This window comes from Jaculus jaculus, chromosome 9, assembly GCF_020740685.1.
Source record: "Jaculus jaculus isolate mJacJac1 chromosome 9, mJacJac1.mat.Y.cur, whole genome shotgun sequence".
Classification (NCBI taxonomy): domain Eukaryota; kingdom Metazoa; phylum Chordata; class Mammalia; order Rodentia; family Dipodidae; genus Jaculus; species Jaculus jaculus.
The window spans coordinates 73,135,256-73,154,096 of record NC_059110.1 but is presented as its reverse complement, the minus strand read 5'-3'; the positions used below and the strand labels follow the sequence as shown (position 1 = coordinate 73,154,096).

The window sequence follows — 18,841 nt, the reverse complement described above, 5'->3', positions numbered from 1 at the left end:
TTTTAACCACATTATATTGTGCATGGCATTTAGAAAATCTGTAATATACTTGCCTGACAAACACTATCATTCACTTATAGGAGTATAGTCCATTATAATAGTTAATGTATAATGAATCATCTTAGAAAATCAACTTTTTCATTTATGCATTGCTTAATATTAACCTGCTTGGGGAAAATATTTGCAGCTAGTTAAGATTCTAGAAGAGTGTTCAAAAACTAATATTTCCACATGTATATTTTTAGGTTCACCTTTCATTAATGCCATTATTCATAAAGGGTTTGATGAGCGACATGCATACATAGGAGGAATGTTTGGAGCCGGAATTTACTTTGCAGAAAACTCCTCAAAAAGCAACCAGTATGTCTATGGGATCGGAGGAGGAACAGGCTGTCCCACACACAAAGACAGATCATGTTACATATGCCACAGGTAAGCATCCTGCTTATAGTGCAATGGTGGCCACCCTCAACTAACCAGATTGATTTCCCAGCTTCTCTGGAAGTTGCAGGTCAACCTCTGCCCTAATTAAAGTGATGGCCGCAGTGCTAATTGCAGTGGTGAAAACCACAGAGGTGTGTCTGCTAGCCATGGGTTGTCATGATACCCTCTGGTCTGGGCTTCAGCTGTGCTTCACTCAGAGCTAGAACAGGCTGAGGGTGATTTCTGTGGAACAAAGAGCCTGTGGCTTTCATCATGTCAGCACAGAGCTGGAAATGGGGAGACAAGACTGTCATTTGCATCACTGCTGTGCTAGTGATACTGTCTTGTTTTTAAGGTGGTTGTATGATTCTTGGAAGGTACAGCTGCCTGCTTTGGAATTAATGACAAATGAATATCAGCCTTTTAAACAGAATTTTATGATTGAGAAGCTGATGCTATGCTTACTTCTGACTTCAGGAAAAAATAGCATTTCTTTCCCTACCAGTGGGATAAAATATTAAAAAAATTATAGATCTTTTTACATGACACAGATGCATGGCTTTTAGAAAGTGAAGTTCTTAAAATACTTTATGACTTGATTAAAACCTTTAAGAAATGGAACCATAATGTTCTATATAACTATATTTATCTGCAGTTGTCTATTTAAAGAAAATAAACGGGCTAAGAGAGATGGCTCAGCGGTTAAGTGCTTGCTTGTGAAGCCTAAGGACCCCGGTTCGAGGCTCAATTCCCCGGGACCTATGTTAGCCAGATACACAAGGGGGCACACTCATCTGGAATTGGTCTGTAGTGGCTGAAAGTCCTGGTGCGCACGCGCTGTCTCTCTCTGCCTCTTTCTCTGTCTGTCGCTCTCAAATAAATAAAAATAAACCAAAAAAAATTTTTTTTAAAAGAAAAGAAACAAACAAAAAATGGCCCAGTCCGTAACAGTTCTAAGATGTATGCTATATATGCAGAAGGAAGTACCTTTCTATTCAGAACTCTGTGGTTTAAAACATGAAAATACTTCAGGACCTGTAGTATACGAAAATTCAACTCGTTCAGAGCCAAAATAACCTAAACAAGTGATAAAAGAACTTAAGTAAGGGTTAGTGAGCATTAGGTAAAATCAGCCACACTCATTCTTCAGCAGGATTTCCTAGAAGAAAACCTAAAGCAGAAGTGTGGTCAGTAAGTACTTCATTGGCAGACACAGTCCATTTATATAATGTGTTACATTTATAGATTTGCATATATTGAACCATCCCTGCATCTCTAGGATAAACCCTACTTGTTCTGGGTGAATGATCTTTTTGATATATTCTTGTAATCTGTTTGCCAATATTTTGTTGAGAATTTTTGCATCTATGTTCATGAGGGAGATTGGTCTGTAATTTTCTTTTTTTGTTCTATCTTTGCCTGGTTTTGGTATCAGGGTGATGCTGGCCTCATAGAAGGAGTTTGGTAGAATCCCTTCTTTTTCTATTTCCTGTAAAAGCTTAAGAAGCAATGGTGTTAGCTCTTCCTTAAAGGTCTGGTGAAATTCAGCAGTGAATCCATCCAGGCCTGGGCTTTTTTTAGTTGGGAGATTATTGATAACTGTTCGGATCTCCATGTTTGTTATAGGTCTATTTAAATGATTAATCTCATTATGATTTAATTTAGGTAGGTCATAGAAATCAGGGAAATCATCCATTTCTTTCAGATTTTCATACTTTGTGGAGTATATGCTTTTATAGTATTTCCCTATGATTTTTTGAATTTCTCTGGAATCTGTTGTGATGTTACCTTGTTCATCTCTGATTTTATTAATTTGTGTCTCTTCTCTCTTTCTTTTGGTCAGATTTGCTAAGGGTTTATCAATCTTGTTTATCCTTTCAAAGAGCCAACTCTTTGTTTCATTAATTCTTTGGATTTTTTTTTTGTTTGTTTGTTTCTATTTCATTAATTTCTGTCCTAATCTTTATTATTTCTTCCCATCTACTGATTGTTTGCCTTGTTCTTCTTTTTCCAAGGCTTTAAGGTGAAGCATTAGGTCGTTTACTTGAGACCTTTCTAATTTCTTAATATAGGCACTTAAGGCTATAAATTTACCTCTTAGAACTGCCTTTATTGTGTCCCAGATTTTGGTATGTTATGTTCTCATTATCGTTTGACTCTATAAATTTTTTGATTTCCTTCTTGATTTCTTCATTGACCCATTCATCATTTAGTAGTGTATTGCTGAGTTTCCATGATTTTGTGTATGCTCTATAGCCTTTCTTGCTACTGATTTGTAGTTTAATTCCATTGTGGTCACATAGAATGCAAGGAATTATTTCAATTTTCCTGAATTTGTTAAGATTTGCTTTGTGTCCTAATATGTGGTCTATTTTAGAGAATGTTCCATGTGCTGCTGAAAAGAATGTATATTCTGCAGCCTTTGGATGAAATGTCCTGTATATATCTGTTAAGTCCATTCCTTCTATGACCTCATTTAGTCCAGATGCCTCTCTGTTTATTTTTTCCCGGGATGACCTATCAATTGATGAGAGTGGGGTGTTAAAGTCACCCACCACCACTGTGTTTGGTGTTATCTGTGACCTTAGTTCTAATAGTGTTTGTTTGACGAATTTGGGAGCCCCCATGTTAGGTGCATATATGTTTAGGATTGTAATGTCCTCCTGTTGGAGTGTGCCCTTAATCATTATAAAGTGACCTTCCTTATCTTTCTTGACTAACATTGGACTAAAGTCTACCGTGTCCGATATTAGGATAGCAACCCCTGCTTGTTTTCTAGGCCCATTTGCTTGAAACACCGTCTTCCAACCTTTCACCCTAAGATAATGTCTATCCTTTGTAGAAAGGTGAGTTTCTTCGAGACAACAAATTGTAGGGTCCTGCTTTTTAACCCAGTCTGCAAACCTATGTCTTTTGGTTGGGGCATTGAGGCCGTTGATACTAAGAGATATTATTGAAAGGTGTGTATTTATGTTTGCCTTTTTTTTTTTTTTTTTTTGTGGTTCCAGTTCTACCTGTGCTCTCTTCTGTTAACTAGTATTTGAGTATTGCTTGTTTTTTCTTGGTTCCTTATATGTGTGCTTTTCCTTTTCTTCAGCATGGAGGATTCTATCAAGTATTTTCTGTAGAGCTGATTTTATCTTCAGATACTCCTTTAACCTGCTTTTGTCATGGAATGTCCTATTGCTCTGTCTATTTGAATGGATAACTTTGCAGGATAAAGTAACCTTGGTTGACAGTTGTTATCTTTCAGAACTTGGAATATATCACTCCAAGCCCTTCTGGCTTTAAAAGTTTGTGTTGAATAATCTGCCATAATCCTGATGGGCTTGCTTTTGTAGGTAACTTGATTTTTCTCTCTAACTGCTTTCAATATTTTTTCTTTGGTGTGTGTGTTTGGAAGTTTGATTATAATATGGTGAGGAAAGGTTCTTTCCGGGTTTTGTCTGGCTGGGGTTCTAAAGGCTTCCTGTATCTGCATTGGCACCTCTTTCCCAATTTGGGGGAAATTTTCTTCTGTGATTTTGTTGAAGACGCCTACTATGCCTTTGGAGTGGAATTCTTCTCCTTCTACTATGCCCTGAATTCTAATATTTGTTCTTTTCATAGTGTCCCAAATATCTTGAAATTCCCACTCATACTTTTCTATAAGTTTGTCTTTCTCTTTGTTGGACTGTATTAGATCTGCCACCTGGTCTTCTAGCTTAGATATTCTGTCCTCTCCCTCATCCATCCTATTGGTGAGATTTCCTACAGAGTTTTTTATTTCATTAACTGTGTTCTTCATTGCTAGTAATTCTGACTGGTTTTTCTTTATTATTTCTGTTTCCTTATTTATGTCTTGTATTGCCTTCTTTATTTCATGAAATTGGTGTCCTGTATCTTCTTTGATTCCTTTGATTTCCTCTTTGATTTCCTCTTTGATTCTTTTGATTTGTTCTTTGACCTCTTTGAACATATTTATAATCATTCTTTTGAACTCTTTCTCAGGCATTTCCTCTAACTCGTTCTCACTGGAGGACATTTCTGATCCATTAATACTTTTAGGTGGATTTATATCGTCTTGCTTTTTAGTGTTTCTTTAGTTATAATGTATATATTTTTGCATCTTGGATTAAGTTAATGCTTGGATTTTCTAGCTAGCTGGGTATTCTTAGCTGTATCCATGATTTGATGTTATATATCTTCAGGTTAGGAGCTTAAGGTATTAGGTGTGGCTCTTAAGACTCTGAGAGTATATACAAAGATGTTCCTAGGGGTTGAGTTTCCCTGCTATGGGAGTATTCAAGCAGGCTGAGTGGAATAAAATACAGGTAGATTCTAAAATTTAACTAAACACTGTACACATTCAATCAAAATCAGCCCCAAGTATGTATGCAAGAGTAGTTATTATAACGACCAGATCCTCTATCAACAAAGAGGTTAAGATTTCTGGTCTGTTGAGGGATCCAAGTCAGCTTGTGACCAAGGGAGACCCTTCCCTGGTGCAATCCCAGTTACCTTGGATGATTTTGGTCTCAGTCAAGTTGCTGCCTGGGTCGTCGGGCTGCTGTTCTGATTTCTGGATCTGGGCACTGGCATTTCCTGTGGGGCAAACCGAGCCTGGCAAGTGTGGCCCTGCAGATCAGCACCCCTGCTGCTGGAACTGCTGCAGCTAAAGCTGCTGCTGCTGGGCCCACCGCTGCTGCTGCCTCTGCTGCTGCTGGAGCTGCCACTGCTGGAGCCACCACTGCTGCTGAAGCTGCTGCTGCTGTTTCCACTGCCGCTGCTGCCACTGAAGCTGCTGCTGCGGGATCTGCTGCCGCTCCTGGGTTGCTGCTGCTGGGTGTGCTGTTGCTGCCGCGACTGGAGCTGCTGCTGCTGGGGTCGCTGTTACCGGTGCCAGAGCCAGTGATGTTGCTGCCGAGCTCCGCTCCTGCATGGGTCCTGCTGTTGGCTCAAGTTTGCGTGTCTGGGTCCCGGGACGGCTGCTCTGTTCATTGCAGCTGGGCTCAGGCGGTGGGGGAGGGGAGGGAGCCTCGGCTGCTCTGGTTGTCTTCTGTTCCATGTGTTCTTCCACCTCATGGTCTCCTCCTCCGTTGCTCTCTGCCGCTCTCCCTTCATGTTTCCTGAGTTGCAGAGCGCCGGTGTGAGGGGATGCTCCTGTACCTGGCTTTTCCTGCAGCTGGAGCGGAGTCTGGCCGCTTTCTGTTGCACTGCAGCTGCCGCAGTTGGCGGAGCAGCTGGAGCCGCTTTTGCTGGCCTGTACGGGCTCTGGATGCTCTGGATCTCTTCTACTTCTCCGCTGCCGCTTCAATTTCCTATACACCTCACTTTTTAGTAAAAGTGTGTATTTTGCTGAGTCTTTTTGGTCTCCCCCCCCCCCCGCCCCCAGGCTGCTTTGGCGTGGTATGTACGCCGCCATCTTATGCGGAAGTCCCCAGGTCCTGTTCTCTACGTTAGCTAGCATTTACACCCCAGTTCAGTTTTCCTACACCTAAACTACCTTAAACTGCTAGTGTAACTGTTGATTCTGGTCTTGTTAGTCAAATCAGTGTATCTAAACCTATCCTGTTCTTACACAGAAACTTGTAAATGATATTTAAATTAGAATGTCTGGTATGAATTTGTTTTTCTTTTAAAACAAGCCAACAACCCTAAGAGTTGTACTTAAGTAACACTTGAGCTTCCTTCAAAGTACTGTTTCCCTCTTTTCTTTAGACAAATGCTTTTCTGTAGAGTGACACTTGGAAAATCCTTTCTGCAATTCAGCACCATGAAAATGGCCCATGCCCCTCCAGGACATCACTCAGTTATTGGCAGACCAAGTGTTAATGGGCTGGCATATGCGGAATATGTTATCTACAGAGGAGAACAGGTATGTTACTCTTCAAATAAGCATAGCTAAGTTTCCAAAAATGCATACAGAATATGGGGCTGTGTTAGTTTAAGACAACCTTGTATGGAATGTCTACTGTGTAGTCATTTCAGGTATAGACAGCACAAGAATATCACAGTGAATCTTTAGCATCAGCTTTGCACACGGAGCCCATCAGTTACCTTTTAACCAGCTTTCAGTAACAAGAAGGCAGCTGAGGAAAACAAGTCTTGGGGTTCATCTGAGTCTTACACTGTTCTTGAGGCCTGCTTTTCATCACTGTGTATCCAATGGCACAGTGAGCTGCTCAGAGCAGATGCTATGGGTGGCTCTTCATAGAGCCACTTCCATGTGACTGTGTGTTGTATACCTGTAACTCTGATCATAAAGCTATAGCATACTTAATCTGCAAACATTGTGAGACTCCCAAATAAAATCAGAAAAAATATTAAAATGTATGTACAGAGAAATACAGATTTATGAAAACAGACTTTCTAGAATTTTCAAACAAGTCTGTCAGAATACTAAATGTCATCCAGTTTGAACATAAAACTCAATTTTTCTGACCTTATAACATTGCATGTTATACCTACACGGAAGGAGGAAAGGAAAAGTTAGTAAGTAAATAACTAAATACATATGACTGGGTGGGCAGTACCTTGTTTTACTTTTATGCTTTACATTAGGTATAAAGGAAAGATTTTGTCCTCTTTGCTCAGTTGATGTGAACAGTTCAGGATCATTTTAACCCGGAGAAAAAGACTTTAGAATGATTTCTAGAATCTAGAATTACTCAAGAGTGTGTGATGGTATCTTCTTTATCTCTGTGACCCATAAACTAGGAGCATTAAGAGTTTCCATATTAGCACTCGGAATGTGTAGGAAGAGTTTCCTGAATGTGAGTTACTCCAAGAGACTGTTGAGGTTCAGGATATATATTTTTTCTCTGCTTTTTGATCAGCATAGAATTTTTTTTTTCAAGCTAAAAATGACTGTTGTCTAATCTACTAATCACAGTATGGGCACAATAGAGGGTAACGTATGACTACTTGATTGACATAGTCACTTAAACATGATCTAAAGAATTATCTTGGGGACTGTTTTAAAAATGCATCTAATTTATACTGCTTCATAAATGGAAAACGACTCTTCATGAAGGAATGATTTTTTTAAAGCATTGGAGAACAAGGAATGTACATGGTAGAATAATTCTGGGTAATAATCAGCTCTGCGGTGGCACCACAAAGCAGTGTTTGGGTCTGGTGAGCAAAGATACAGGACCTATCCTATGAACATGTTTCAAATGTGACATCCAGGGCTTCACCATGGGGAAAAGCCACAGCTCACACAAAATGATTTTCATAAAATTCTCATAAATACTAAACAGGTGTTTTTTTCAGTTTTATGTACTTATTTATTTATTTGAGAGAATGAGAGAAAAAAGCTAGAGAGAGAGAAAAGGAATGGGCATGCCAGGGCCTCTAGCCACTGCAAATGAGCTTCAGCTGCATGCGCCACCTTGTACATCGGGCTCACATGGGTTCTGGTGAATCGAACCAAGGTCCTTTGGCTTTGAAGGCAAGCACCTTAACTGCTAAGCCATCTCTCCAGCCCTTAAACAGTTTTCTTAAACTATAAAAAGATGTATATTTTCTCTGTAGGCACAGGCAATGTTTGGTGAAAAGAAATTTAGGCAGGCACAGCAGAGACAGGACAGGCAAAAGAAGTTAAGCTGTACCCAAGTGCCAGCATGGGTGAAAATGGCCAGAGGTGATACTTTGGAGGACATCTCAGTTTCTTAGAATCCCTTAGTTTAATGATTCCCTTGTTTTAAGTTCCTCTGGGCTTGGCTGCACTTGTTCAGTCTCACTTACTGTACACAGGAAATATTCATTGTCCATCAGCAGCCACAAGGCGTACAGAGACAGCAAGCTTGAAGTAATTCATGCCACTAGAATCTCAGAATCTGCCTGACTAAAGCATACATGTGACGGGAGTCTCTGAACATTATGCTGCCACAAAGTAAGTAAGTAGTGGCATTACTGACTGCTCCCCAAGGCAGTTTCTATACAAGCAGAAAGGGTAACACCAAGTATGGGACACAGTCACCCTCACTGAAACAAAAAGAAAGAGCATAGCAAAGGCCAGTGCATGTTATCTTCTTGAGCTGGTTGTTAAGCATCCTGATAGCAGGTCTCTACTCACACAGTGTGTAAGACATGACAGAGGCCCAACACCTGGACAGTTACTGATGAATAAATACTTTCCCTGACCACTAAGCCATCTAATCTCTACCTCCATTTTTCTACCAGTTTGAGTTTTATATATTATTTACACCTAACGCTACAGTTAGTAATATTTGACCCAGCTCGTTTTGGTACATAAAAATGAAAAATTTAAATTAAAAATTAAAATGTCACCTTAAAACCATTTCAAGTAAACAATAATAAAAGAAAAGTACAGAGTAGCAACTATGAAGCTTTCAGATTTGAGAGTCCAGAGAGATTATTGATCTTGGTTGTTCCAATCAAGAATGCTGCTAATGGAAAGCATTCTTTTTACCTCAGACCAGAGTACACTGGATCTTGAGAGAGGTTATTATGAGTGAAAATGATTCTTCATGTTTCTGTAGACAGTTGGAACTTTTTAAATCAGATGTATGTAATTTTTGTTTTAAATTGCTACAGTATCTTATGAGGCAGTAGTCTCTAATAAATGACAAAATAATAGTGACAGTAACAATAATAGTAGTAACCAACAGTTACAGGAGTCTTACAATACCAGACTTATTCTAGAACTTTGTGTCTAATTCTGATCAAACAGTGCTAATGCTACTGTTCCTGTTTATTCAAGAGGAAAAATATAGAGGTATGCTAATTAGAAAGAAAAAATATTCAGTAAGTTAGCACTTTCATTTTGGCATTTTAAATATTAAACAGTCTGGTTTTGTCTTCATGTCACCTTCATACATCTTGTTGTATGCAGGCTCTTTTTAGTGAGCACTGAAATAATCTTTTGGGTCCCAGACACTTTGTTCATTAAGGGAGTATGATATGTCAGCCACAGGTCACTCTGAGCTGCTGCATCTAGTTTTGTCATCATACAGGTTTGAAGAAAGTCTAAACCTAAGTGGTTTTTCACTCCTCTCTTTCCAGTTGCTATGTTTTGTTTTGTATTTTTGTCTTTTATAGCTCAGGCTGACTTTGAACTTGCTGTGTAGTTGAGAATGGCCTTGAAGTGATCCTCCTGCCTTGCCTTTGTCTCCTAAGTGCTGGGATAATAGGTGTGTGCCACCATACTGGACCATTCCAACTGCTGTCATCATAGTGACTGATTTGTCTCAGATTCCTCTGGCCACTTTTCCCCTCCCCCTTCCCTGGCACTGAGCTTTCTACTTTACCAAGTGCAGAAACAGAGAGAGGAGAGAGCAGTAAGGGAGGCACGTCTGAATCTGTGCCATGTGCTTTCCTCTAATATGCACACATATGTTCTCAGCAATCAGAGGTCAGAGGCAGGAGCATCAGAAGTTAAAAGCCAACCTCAGCTACAGGAATGAGTCCAGACCAGGCTACATGAGACCTTGCCTTTAAAAAAAATGAAATAAAGAAAATCATCACCTAGGATTTTGGTGGCTTGGCACATCTCGCCTTACTCCCTCTAGCTGGGATGTGGTGGCCGTGGCATTTTCTGTGGTGAATTTGAACTGTGTACAGCAGTCTTATTTTTTCATTTAACAGACTCATGAAGCCCATGCCATGTGAGGTGAGGAACCAAGACACTGATGCTGCTCCCACCTTCATTTTCCTTTTTCCGCACATGCCTTTGTGATGAGAAATGAGTGTAATGTAACTAACAGCTTGAAAAGAGAAATAGGCTGAGTGTATGCTGAGTGATAGGTGGATGCTCACCTAGCATGAACATGATCCTAGGCTCAGTTTCCAGCACTACAAAAAATTAACATAAGTACAAAATATCACCCAAATAGTTTTCTGGATCGTAGGATGATTTCCTAGGTATATGATTGTGTATACTTAAGTAACTGGACCTCCCAGTTGATCAAGCACCTGTTGCTGGACTGCTTTTGCAGCAGCCTCCATGGCCTCTCAGTGCATATGGCCACACTACAGTTCTGCCCAGAATAATGAGCTGCTTGCCTCTTTGTTCTTTTCAGGCATACCCAGAGTATCTCATCACCTACCAAATCATGAAGCCAGAAGCCCCTTCCCAGACCGCCACAGCTGCCGAGCAGAAAACCTAGTGAATGCCCACTGGTAATGACCAGTGTGAATTCAAACCTGGGACTGGACTGCCATGGATTGTTTCCAACAGAAACACCAATGTTCTATAAATCTCTGACAGCCTGGAAATACGCTGTTTGGCTTTTCTAAAGCATTGCGGTAGTGATGAACACAGCGTGAGTAACTGACGCGCACTTGACTGCTACTGTCCCTTCATGGAAATGTTTACAGGGCGGCCTTGGAACACATCTCGGGCTCATTTTCATTGCAGTTACCCATTGCTAAAGTAAGATTGCCTTGATCAAGACTTAGAAATGGGAGAAGAGAAAACATAACTAATACTGTTCTGAATTGGATTTATGCACTACATCTGCTTTGCTGTGTGTGGCACATGTATAGCAAATGTGCACATAGAACAGGCTCAGTTTTTAGTTTTTCCAAACATGCATCTGCCGTATTTTGTTGTTGTTGCTGTTATTTTGAAAATGGGCCGGAGCCTTCCTGAGGAGATTTTGCACAAAGTCACACTGACTGAAATTGTTTAACAATGCAGCCCAGCTTCTGGCTGAGCAAGACTGTTTCCACTTTTCTGTTGCTGTTGGGTTTTTATCTTGTGAACATAAATTGAGGTGAAAAGGAAAAGCATTAAATTTTAGTTTCCTTTTTATAAATTGTTGGCCCATCTTATAAAAGAAGGTACAAATGCCACCTTGATTAAGGCTCTCCCAAGTTGAGACAGGTTGAAGCCATTGGGCCACTTGCTCTTCCCTGTACTGTGCCGTGCACAGGGCCATACTGCAAAGTCCAGAAGACTTCGAGAGCACTGTCAGGGATCTGTTTGGGAGAGGCCACCATGTCTCCTCCCCAGGTAAATGACCCTTTGTCGAGGCTGTGAAAGAAGGGCCAACTAAAGTGGAGGAGCAGGTGGCTTTGTCACTGCAGCCTGGAAGGAGTGAGGGGGAGGGAGGCTCAAACCATAAATACTGCACTCAGTCAGGACCACCAGAATTGCCGTCCCTAAAATTAGCTGCCTTACTTCCAGAGTCAGGGGAACTATTGTCCTTTGTTAGGGTCTCCAAAGTGGAACTTTTCTCTCTATTTACAATGCTAAGATTCAACCCCTGTGAAATAAATAGATCCACACAAATGTAAGAACTTTTCTTTTGACTCCAGATTTGGAGTTATTTTCAGCAACATGTTTCAAATAGTTTATAAAGAACCCTGCACTAAATTTTTGAATCATTTCTTTAAACTTTTCAATATATTTACACAAGGAGAACAAAAGTCGAAGCCAAAGCCCTTTCACTTATTTTTGTAATGCACCTGACAGAGAACTGCCACATGTCCTTGTGAAAGTATTGCTTGAGTCCATTGCCAAGTGCACATCGATGCTGATAACCCATCCATTACATTCTTTATGCTTGCCCTGTTCACCATAACTGAATATAAAGTCCTGAAAACTAATCTGAGGTGGTGGTGTTTTTTTACAGTGGTTTTGTTTTGTTTCTTTACTGCAGGGTGGTTAAGCTCTAACCTCCTGCATTTCCCAGCTCAAGTCCATTGTTAGAACTAGGTGTCCAATTTGAGTTTTGTAGGTGAGTCTTGCAAGGGTCTTCAAAACTGCATCAAGAATTATCCTCAGTTGTAGCTTCTGTTGAGATTTCAACAACCCAAGCCAAGTGGTCATGTCTTGGTTGTGTGTTTAATAGCATCTAGAATTCCATGTAAGGTTTCATGCTTGGATATTCATTCAGAGATCTTTTTTGCTGTGCAACAGGTTGAAGAAGGTGCCATTTGTGTGGTTTCAGGAGCTGTGAAGTGTGTACTGCTTGCCCCACCCCTACGTAGTTGAAAATGCAAAACACAGCTGTGATTATTATTATTTTTTTTTTAGTTAAGAGTTAATGTGGTATACATACCAAAAGCTTTATAGTTCCATTAAAAAGATAAACCTGTACCCAGCTGTGGCTTAACGTTGTGTCATTTCCATCATACTAACTAGATAATGAATGTGCCAGTTTTAAACTTGGGCCTTACACTTGAGAAGTTAAACTGTGGTTCACTATTTAAACTGTCATGTCAGTGCTGTATACCTGATATCCTGTGTGCCGAGTAAAGGCTCTGTAAAAGGAAGACATTTGCAATGCTCTGGTCTTGTAATGATTCAAATATGTAGTTCTTAAAAGAATGTGATAAAGAGAGTGGGTTAGTGATACATTACAGGAACAAAATAGGTGTTTTCAAAAGTTGAAAGCCAAAGGTCTTCAAAAACATACTCAAGTTAGCAAAAATTGATTTAAGTTTAGAATTTCCAATGTTTGCAAGGTCAAGGCCCCTCTGGCTGAAATCTGTCTTAGTTTCTTGCGCATATACTACTCAGACTCCCTGGATTGGCCTCTTGGCCTCCCAGACAAAAGGGCAGAGGAATGTGAAAATGTTCACTGGCTTCAGCTCAAAGAACTCCTTCAGACCTGTTACTCCAGTTTACCAGGTTTGGGCCAGCTGGGTGCTGAACTCAGGCATAAATCAAGTCCCCAGGACACTTCTCCTTGTACTTGATCCTTGCCCTTCCCAGTGGCTGGTCTTGAATTAGAAAAACCTGCAGTCTTGGACTCCACTTATCTTCGTCCTTTCTTTGTTTGGGTATCACAGAAGGAACCTTGGTCTCTTCATTTTCACGTCACAACAAGAACTGGGTTTAGGCCCCCCTAAATCCTCTGCTCAGAAGACAGCGTAGAGGCCAGTGTTTTATTTCTATGCAAAATGATAGCAGTCCACCAGGATCCCCCCCTTCTCTTCCCTTCTTAAAGTTGAGTGTCGAGCAGCATGGACAGAATAAACCATGTGTTCTCATGGTGAGTGTCCTTGTGCTCCCTGGAGCTTGTTACGCGGTTCTTTCTGCTGTCATAGTAGTAAAGTGCATTGAACATACAGAAAAAGGCTTGAGTATAGTAAGCAAATAAAGTAATATCAATTAATGTATTCTAGATAATATACAAAAAATAAAATTTTGGTCAATGCTAGAAAGTAGCATTAGAACATAATAAATTATCTAGGTTTTTCCTCTAGTTCAGTATGTTCCCCAGTTGCATGAAGTAATTAGACACTGTTCCCACTCCCTTTTAAACACAAACATTGTTTGAATTCCTAGAAATGGCCTCGCAAATGGAAATGGTGTGTATTCTTAAGCACTTTTCCCCCCAATGCACCTAGATCCCATTTGTGTGATATCTGGTAACAGCCTTCTTACTGTCTTTTCTGTCTCCCATAAAGCTAGGGAGTAGTCATCAGCAAATAGTCAAAATTGATGTTAAAACCAGTTTCATGTGTCAAAAATTTAAAGACTGAAGTCTGTTGGATGTCAAATCAATGACAAAGAAGTGAAAGTAACATCTAAACTATTCTTAGAATATGAAAAGGAAATACATTTTTTAAAAAATGCCATTCTGAAAAGTGAGGCTTCTTCAGACAACTTGTACACTCTGCAGTTAATAGGCAAATGGAATTTTTTCTTGTTAAGAAAGCCTTAATTATGGCAGAAACTTTTTAAATTTTATATTTTTGAGATTAAACATTGTGATTACATTTCTTAGTGTTTGAAATGTGCCCATGGGTTAGGTATGTTTATGCATTTCATACCTAGTAGTATATTATATGAGGGTTTCTGTCTTAAGTAAAATGCCCACAGTGGAGATGATGTCATCAATACATTGCAATTTCTCCATGTGAAATGCCTTGGCTGCCAGATCATCTGGTTTGGAGAAATGCTAGAGAAAGACTGACTTCAAGGCCTGTTATTTACATGTGGGTTAGACTGTATGTGATACCATGTAGAGTTTAAGTGTACAAGCTGGGCTTTAATCATTTTAAAGTATACTATATATTAAACTGAAAACAGTAGTAAGCTGAAGATTTTATATATGCTCTATAAGACCAAATATGGCCATAGTGTGACCAATTTTATACTTCTTCCATCAAGTTCTGCGAAACTCCTTTGAGATGACATTGGCACTCTAGAAATGGTTTAATTTTGATTCTTGGTTCTTCCACCTTCTCCTCTGTCTGTTTTTTGCTTTACACTTCACATCTCCATGCTCACCCCTCCACCATCCTTCCAAAGACTTGTCTGTCATCTTCCAGAATTTAGATTGTTCTGTTATCTGTCTACCCCTTTCCTCCAGCAGCCCTAAATGTCCTTTGTGGATTCATTTTCAGTGATGGGGTATTCCTGCACCCTAACCAATATATAAGATGACAAGCTAGGAGATGCCACAGCAAAAGAAAGGAACTGAAGTCTTTGAGGTTAATAGCTTGGGCATAGGAGGTTACCTCAACCGTATAACCATTGTACTCATTATGTGACCCATGTGCATCTAATTCCTGCTTTTACTCCCATTGTTTTATATTCATCTTTGTGGTGGTAATCCTTGTCTTTAACATCTACAAAACTAAAAGGTACTTTGATTAACAAGGGTTTTCAAAAATATTTATAAAACCAGCTTTGAGGAAATCGTGAATGTTTCCTGGCAACATGTGGAGTAGTAATTGTGTTTTCTTATTGTGAATGTTAGTCTGTGTAAGTACAATGTAGTGACCTTTGGTTTGATGTTTGTGTTTTTTTATTTTTAGTATCTGTGTTACCCACCAGTGAAAGTGGGTTCCAACCCTGCTACATTTGTCTCTCTGTAGCATTATTAGACAAAATATGAGATGCCCAGTTAGAGTTGAATTTCAGACATTTTTAAGCATACATATGTTCATGTAATATTTGATGTATCTTTACATTTAAAATATTGCTCCTCTGAAATTCAGATTTAACTGACCATCCTGGTTTTTTTGTTGTTGTTGTGCTTTGTTTTTCTAAATCTGACATCCCTAGCAGTTTGATCATGGAAAGATGATGCTCACAGCATGTAAGCTCTTCTGTTTTTCATATCTTTCACGTGGAATGGAAGACCTTTTTTTTTTTCTTACCTTCTACATGTTTCTAAAAGAGGGCATCAAGGAACTTAACCAGTCTCCATGGTGGGTTTCTATTTAAAACATCTCTGTGATTATATTTAACCTGTAATTATTGTGCTTTGGCTTAACGTCTAACTTACAGTACTTGTAATTGATTAATACTCAATAAAAACATTTTTAAACTACAGTGTGTGTGTATACAGCAGTCAGCTTTTAAGTGTTTTCATTTGCTGTTTTGTTCATGTCAGCCTGACCATCCTCAAAACACAGTAGACTTAATAAAACTGTCACATGACTTCTGATGTCATATGACTGTCATGTGCCAGTTCTCCTTCCGAGTAAGGTCTGTGTCTGAAGCTCTCTGTCCTCACCTCTGAGCTCACACAGGATACAGCAATGGTAGGACAAACACAAGTTCCTTCTAGAAACATCTCTTAAAAGAACCATGATTTTGGGAGGCAGCCATCACACTAGTTCTGAGAGCAGCTCATAAGTGTCCCCAGCTTGACAGGCCAGAGGTGTGTACTCTGTCACCTCTTGGATTGGAGGGAAGGAGAAAGATGACCTGCACATTGATACCAAATATTACAGATCTGGCACAGGTAGCATGGTATGGAAGCCAGTAATCACAGCATTTAGGAGGCTTGAGTCGAGAGGATCATGAGTTCCAGGCCAGCTTCATCTGCCTAATGAGGTCTCCACCACAGCTCAGCTTTGTCCATACTTAGCATCCACTAAGTAGCAAACGTGTGGCTACAATGTTCTCCATGCCTTTACCCTCAGATTGTTGGATACACAAGGAGACATGGAAACAAAGCACTGTAGTAATCTTGCAAATAACAGTGACTGTCACGAGCTGGGTGCTGCCATGCAAAGTGATGCATGGAAGGCCAGTGATGCTGGTAGTAAAGGAGTTTCCAAAAGGCCCCAACACACAAAGAAGAATTAACTGAAATGCATCTCAAGGACACTGCAGGCAAGTTCCCAGAGGGGATCACTCTGCTAAGAAGGGCTATGAAACACCTTTTATAACAGTTGAGGGGGAAGTCATATGATGTCATCTTATGAGCTATTGTGTAGGGTCCATATCTGAGTGGACAGGTGGGCATCTCATTATCTTACTGAATAACAAACCTGAGGGTGTAGTTTCTCTTGAGTCAGATTATTTGTGTAAAATCATCAGGTTCCAGATGGTCATCTTCTGGGGCTAAATATGGGATTTTTATTTCCATTCTTCCCCCTTTGTCTCAGTGGGTACTTTGTATATAGTCATTATGAAAACTTGTCTTTTAATCCCTGTAAAGATAAACAAACTAAAGTGATGAAATAATGGGTATTTCAGAACGCCTTCCACTGTAAAACTTAGGTACCCGCTGTAACACCAATCCCTAAGGTGTGGTGTGTAAGCAGGAATGAGGGCGGTGATGACCCTCAACATCTCACCAGACCACATTCTAAATGCTAGGAGAAGCAGGCACCCTCTTTGGGTTACTGCAGTGTTAGAAATCATCAAAAGCACCAGATAACAAGTGCAGTGGACCAGCAACGTGGAAGTTACACAGATTGGTTGGTTTCATGTGCATGAGTATCCATAACTTGACCCACCATGGGAAGGGCTTTAATGTACTTGCTAAACTGGATTATTTTCTACAGGAAATTACAACAAAAGTAAATCCCATGAATATAAAAGATAGCATTTTCTTGGCCAGCCAACCTTGAAGAAGGAGAGAACCCTTCCCCTCCCACCCCGTGTGTATGAGAGAGAGAGAGAGAGAGAGAGAGAGAGAGAGAGAGAGAGTGTGTGTGTGTGTGTGTGTGTGTGTGTGTGTGTTTAGTACTGGGGGATTGATCCAAGAGAGAGAGCCTCTGTGTGCATGCATGCTTAATGAGCTCTTTTAGTTCCACTACCTTAGGTGTTGTGGCCCAGTATGTCAGGTTAGAGCCAGAATGTCTCATTGGTAGGCAGCATGTATAAACCTTTATCATTAATTGGCTCACTTTTCCTGTTTTATAATAGTAAAGTGAGGGCCTCTGAGTTGGCCTTTGATGTTGCAGTTGTTGTTTTAAAACTGGAATTCAGTAAGCAGTATCAGGGTGGCTTCTTATAAATATGATAATCCTCCCACCTCTGTCTCCCTAGTGCTGGGATTAAAGGTGTGCACCACTATGCCTGTTTTTTTCTTTTTCTGCCTTTTTTAAAACTTTATTGCAACAAATTGCAACATCTGTACATATAGAAAATATAATACTAGGCTCATAGCCCCCTCCCACTACCCACTCTTTTCTCCTCCTGAACCTTTCCTCCATTGAATCCCTTCTTTCCAACTAGCTTCTCTTCTTTTAAAATTTTTATTTTATTTTATTTATGAGAGAAAATGGGTACACTGGGGCTTTCAGCCAGTGCAAATGGATTCCAGACACATTTGCCACTTTGTGCATCTGGCTTTACGTGGGTACTTGGGGAATCAAACTTGGGTCCTTAGGCTTTGCAGGCAAGCTCCTTAACCACTGAGCCATCTCTCCAACCCTTTTTTATTTTGGTGTCATCATTTTTTCCCTCCTATTATGCAGGTCTATGTAGGTAGTATCCACAGTTGTGAGGTCATGAATACCACACAGCCACTTGTATCTGGGTGACATTATGATCAATCCTTCTCTTCCTTTGGCTGTTAAATTCTTTCTGTTGCCTTCTCCACAATGGTCCCTGACTGTGGAGGGTGTGATAAGAGTTTTCTCACTTAGTGGTGAACAGTCCACCTTCATATCTTCGTAGGACTTTGGGGGAGTTTTGAGTATCCCCAGTGGTCACCTAAATTGGCATTTGTTAATATGATTCTTGACATACTTTTTCTGGCCCAAGACCTGATTTTTATAAAAGGTCTGTGTAGTAATGTCCTTTTAATCATTGGGACAAAACACCGTACCAGAAGCAGCTTGTGGGACACTTGCTTGCAGAAACAGATGATAGAAGGAAAGGGTTTATTTTGGCTTACAGTTGGAAGGGGAAGCTAGATCATGGGGCGAAAGCATAACAGAGCAAACGGTCAGTTTGCATCTTCATAGCTCAACAGCCAGGAGGAAGCACCCCAGCAAGACTGAGCTAAGGTAGTTCTGAACACCCCATGGGCTGGACTAATAAAACCCCTAGCCTGCCCCCAGTGTATCACCTCCAGCAAGGCTCCACCTCCCAAGGGCTTCACCTGGGGACTGGGAAACTGAATCACAAACACATGAAGCTATGGAGAACCGTCTATATTCAAACCACCATAGTCTGTTCATCTTCACCTTATAATTCTGCTTCTACATCAGCAGTAAAACAAAACAGTATATATAAGAAAACCATAGTGATGAGTCCTTGGGG

At 40.2% G+C, this 18,841-nt stretch overlaps 1 protein-coding gene across 1 annotated transcript in view; it reads left to right on the top strand.

Annotated features, from left to right (window-relative positions):
- Positions 1 to 15,667, top strand: part of Tnks (tankyrase) — a 194,778-nt gene extending 179,111 nt beyond the window's left edge. The window contains exons 25-27 of the mRNA XM_004666930.2: positions 246 to 432; positions 6,124 to 6,280; positions 10,452 to 15,667. Coding sequence (XP_004666987.1) covers positions 246 to 432; positions 6,124 to 6,280; positions 10,452 to 10,538 — 431 coding nt within the window. The 3' untranslated portion in view covers positions 10,539 to 15,667. The remainder of the gene's footprint in view (positions 1 to 245; positions 433 to 6,123; positions 6,281 to 10,451) is intronic.
- Positions 15,668 to 18,841: the final 3,174 nt, after the last annotated feature.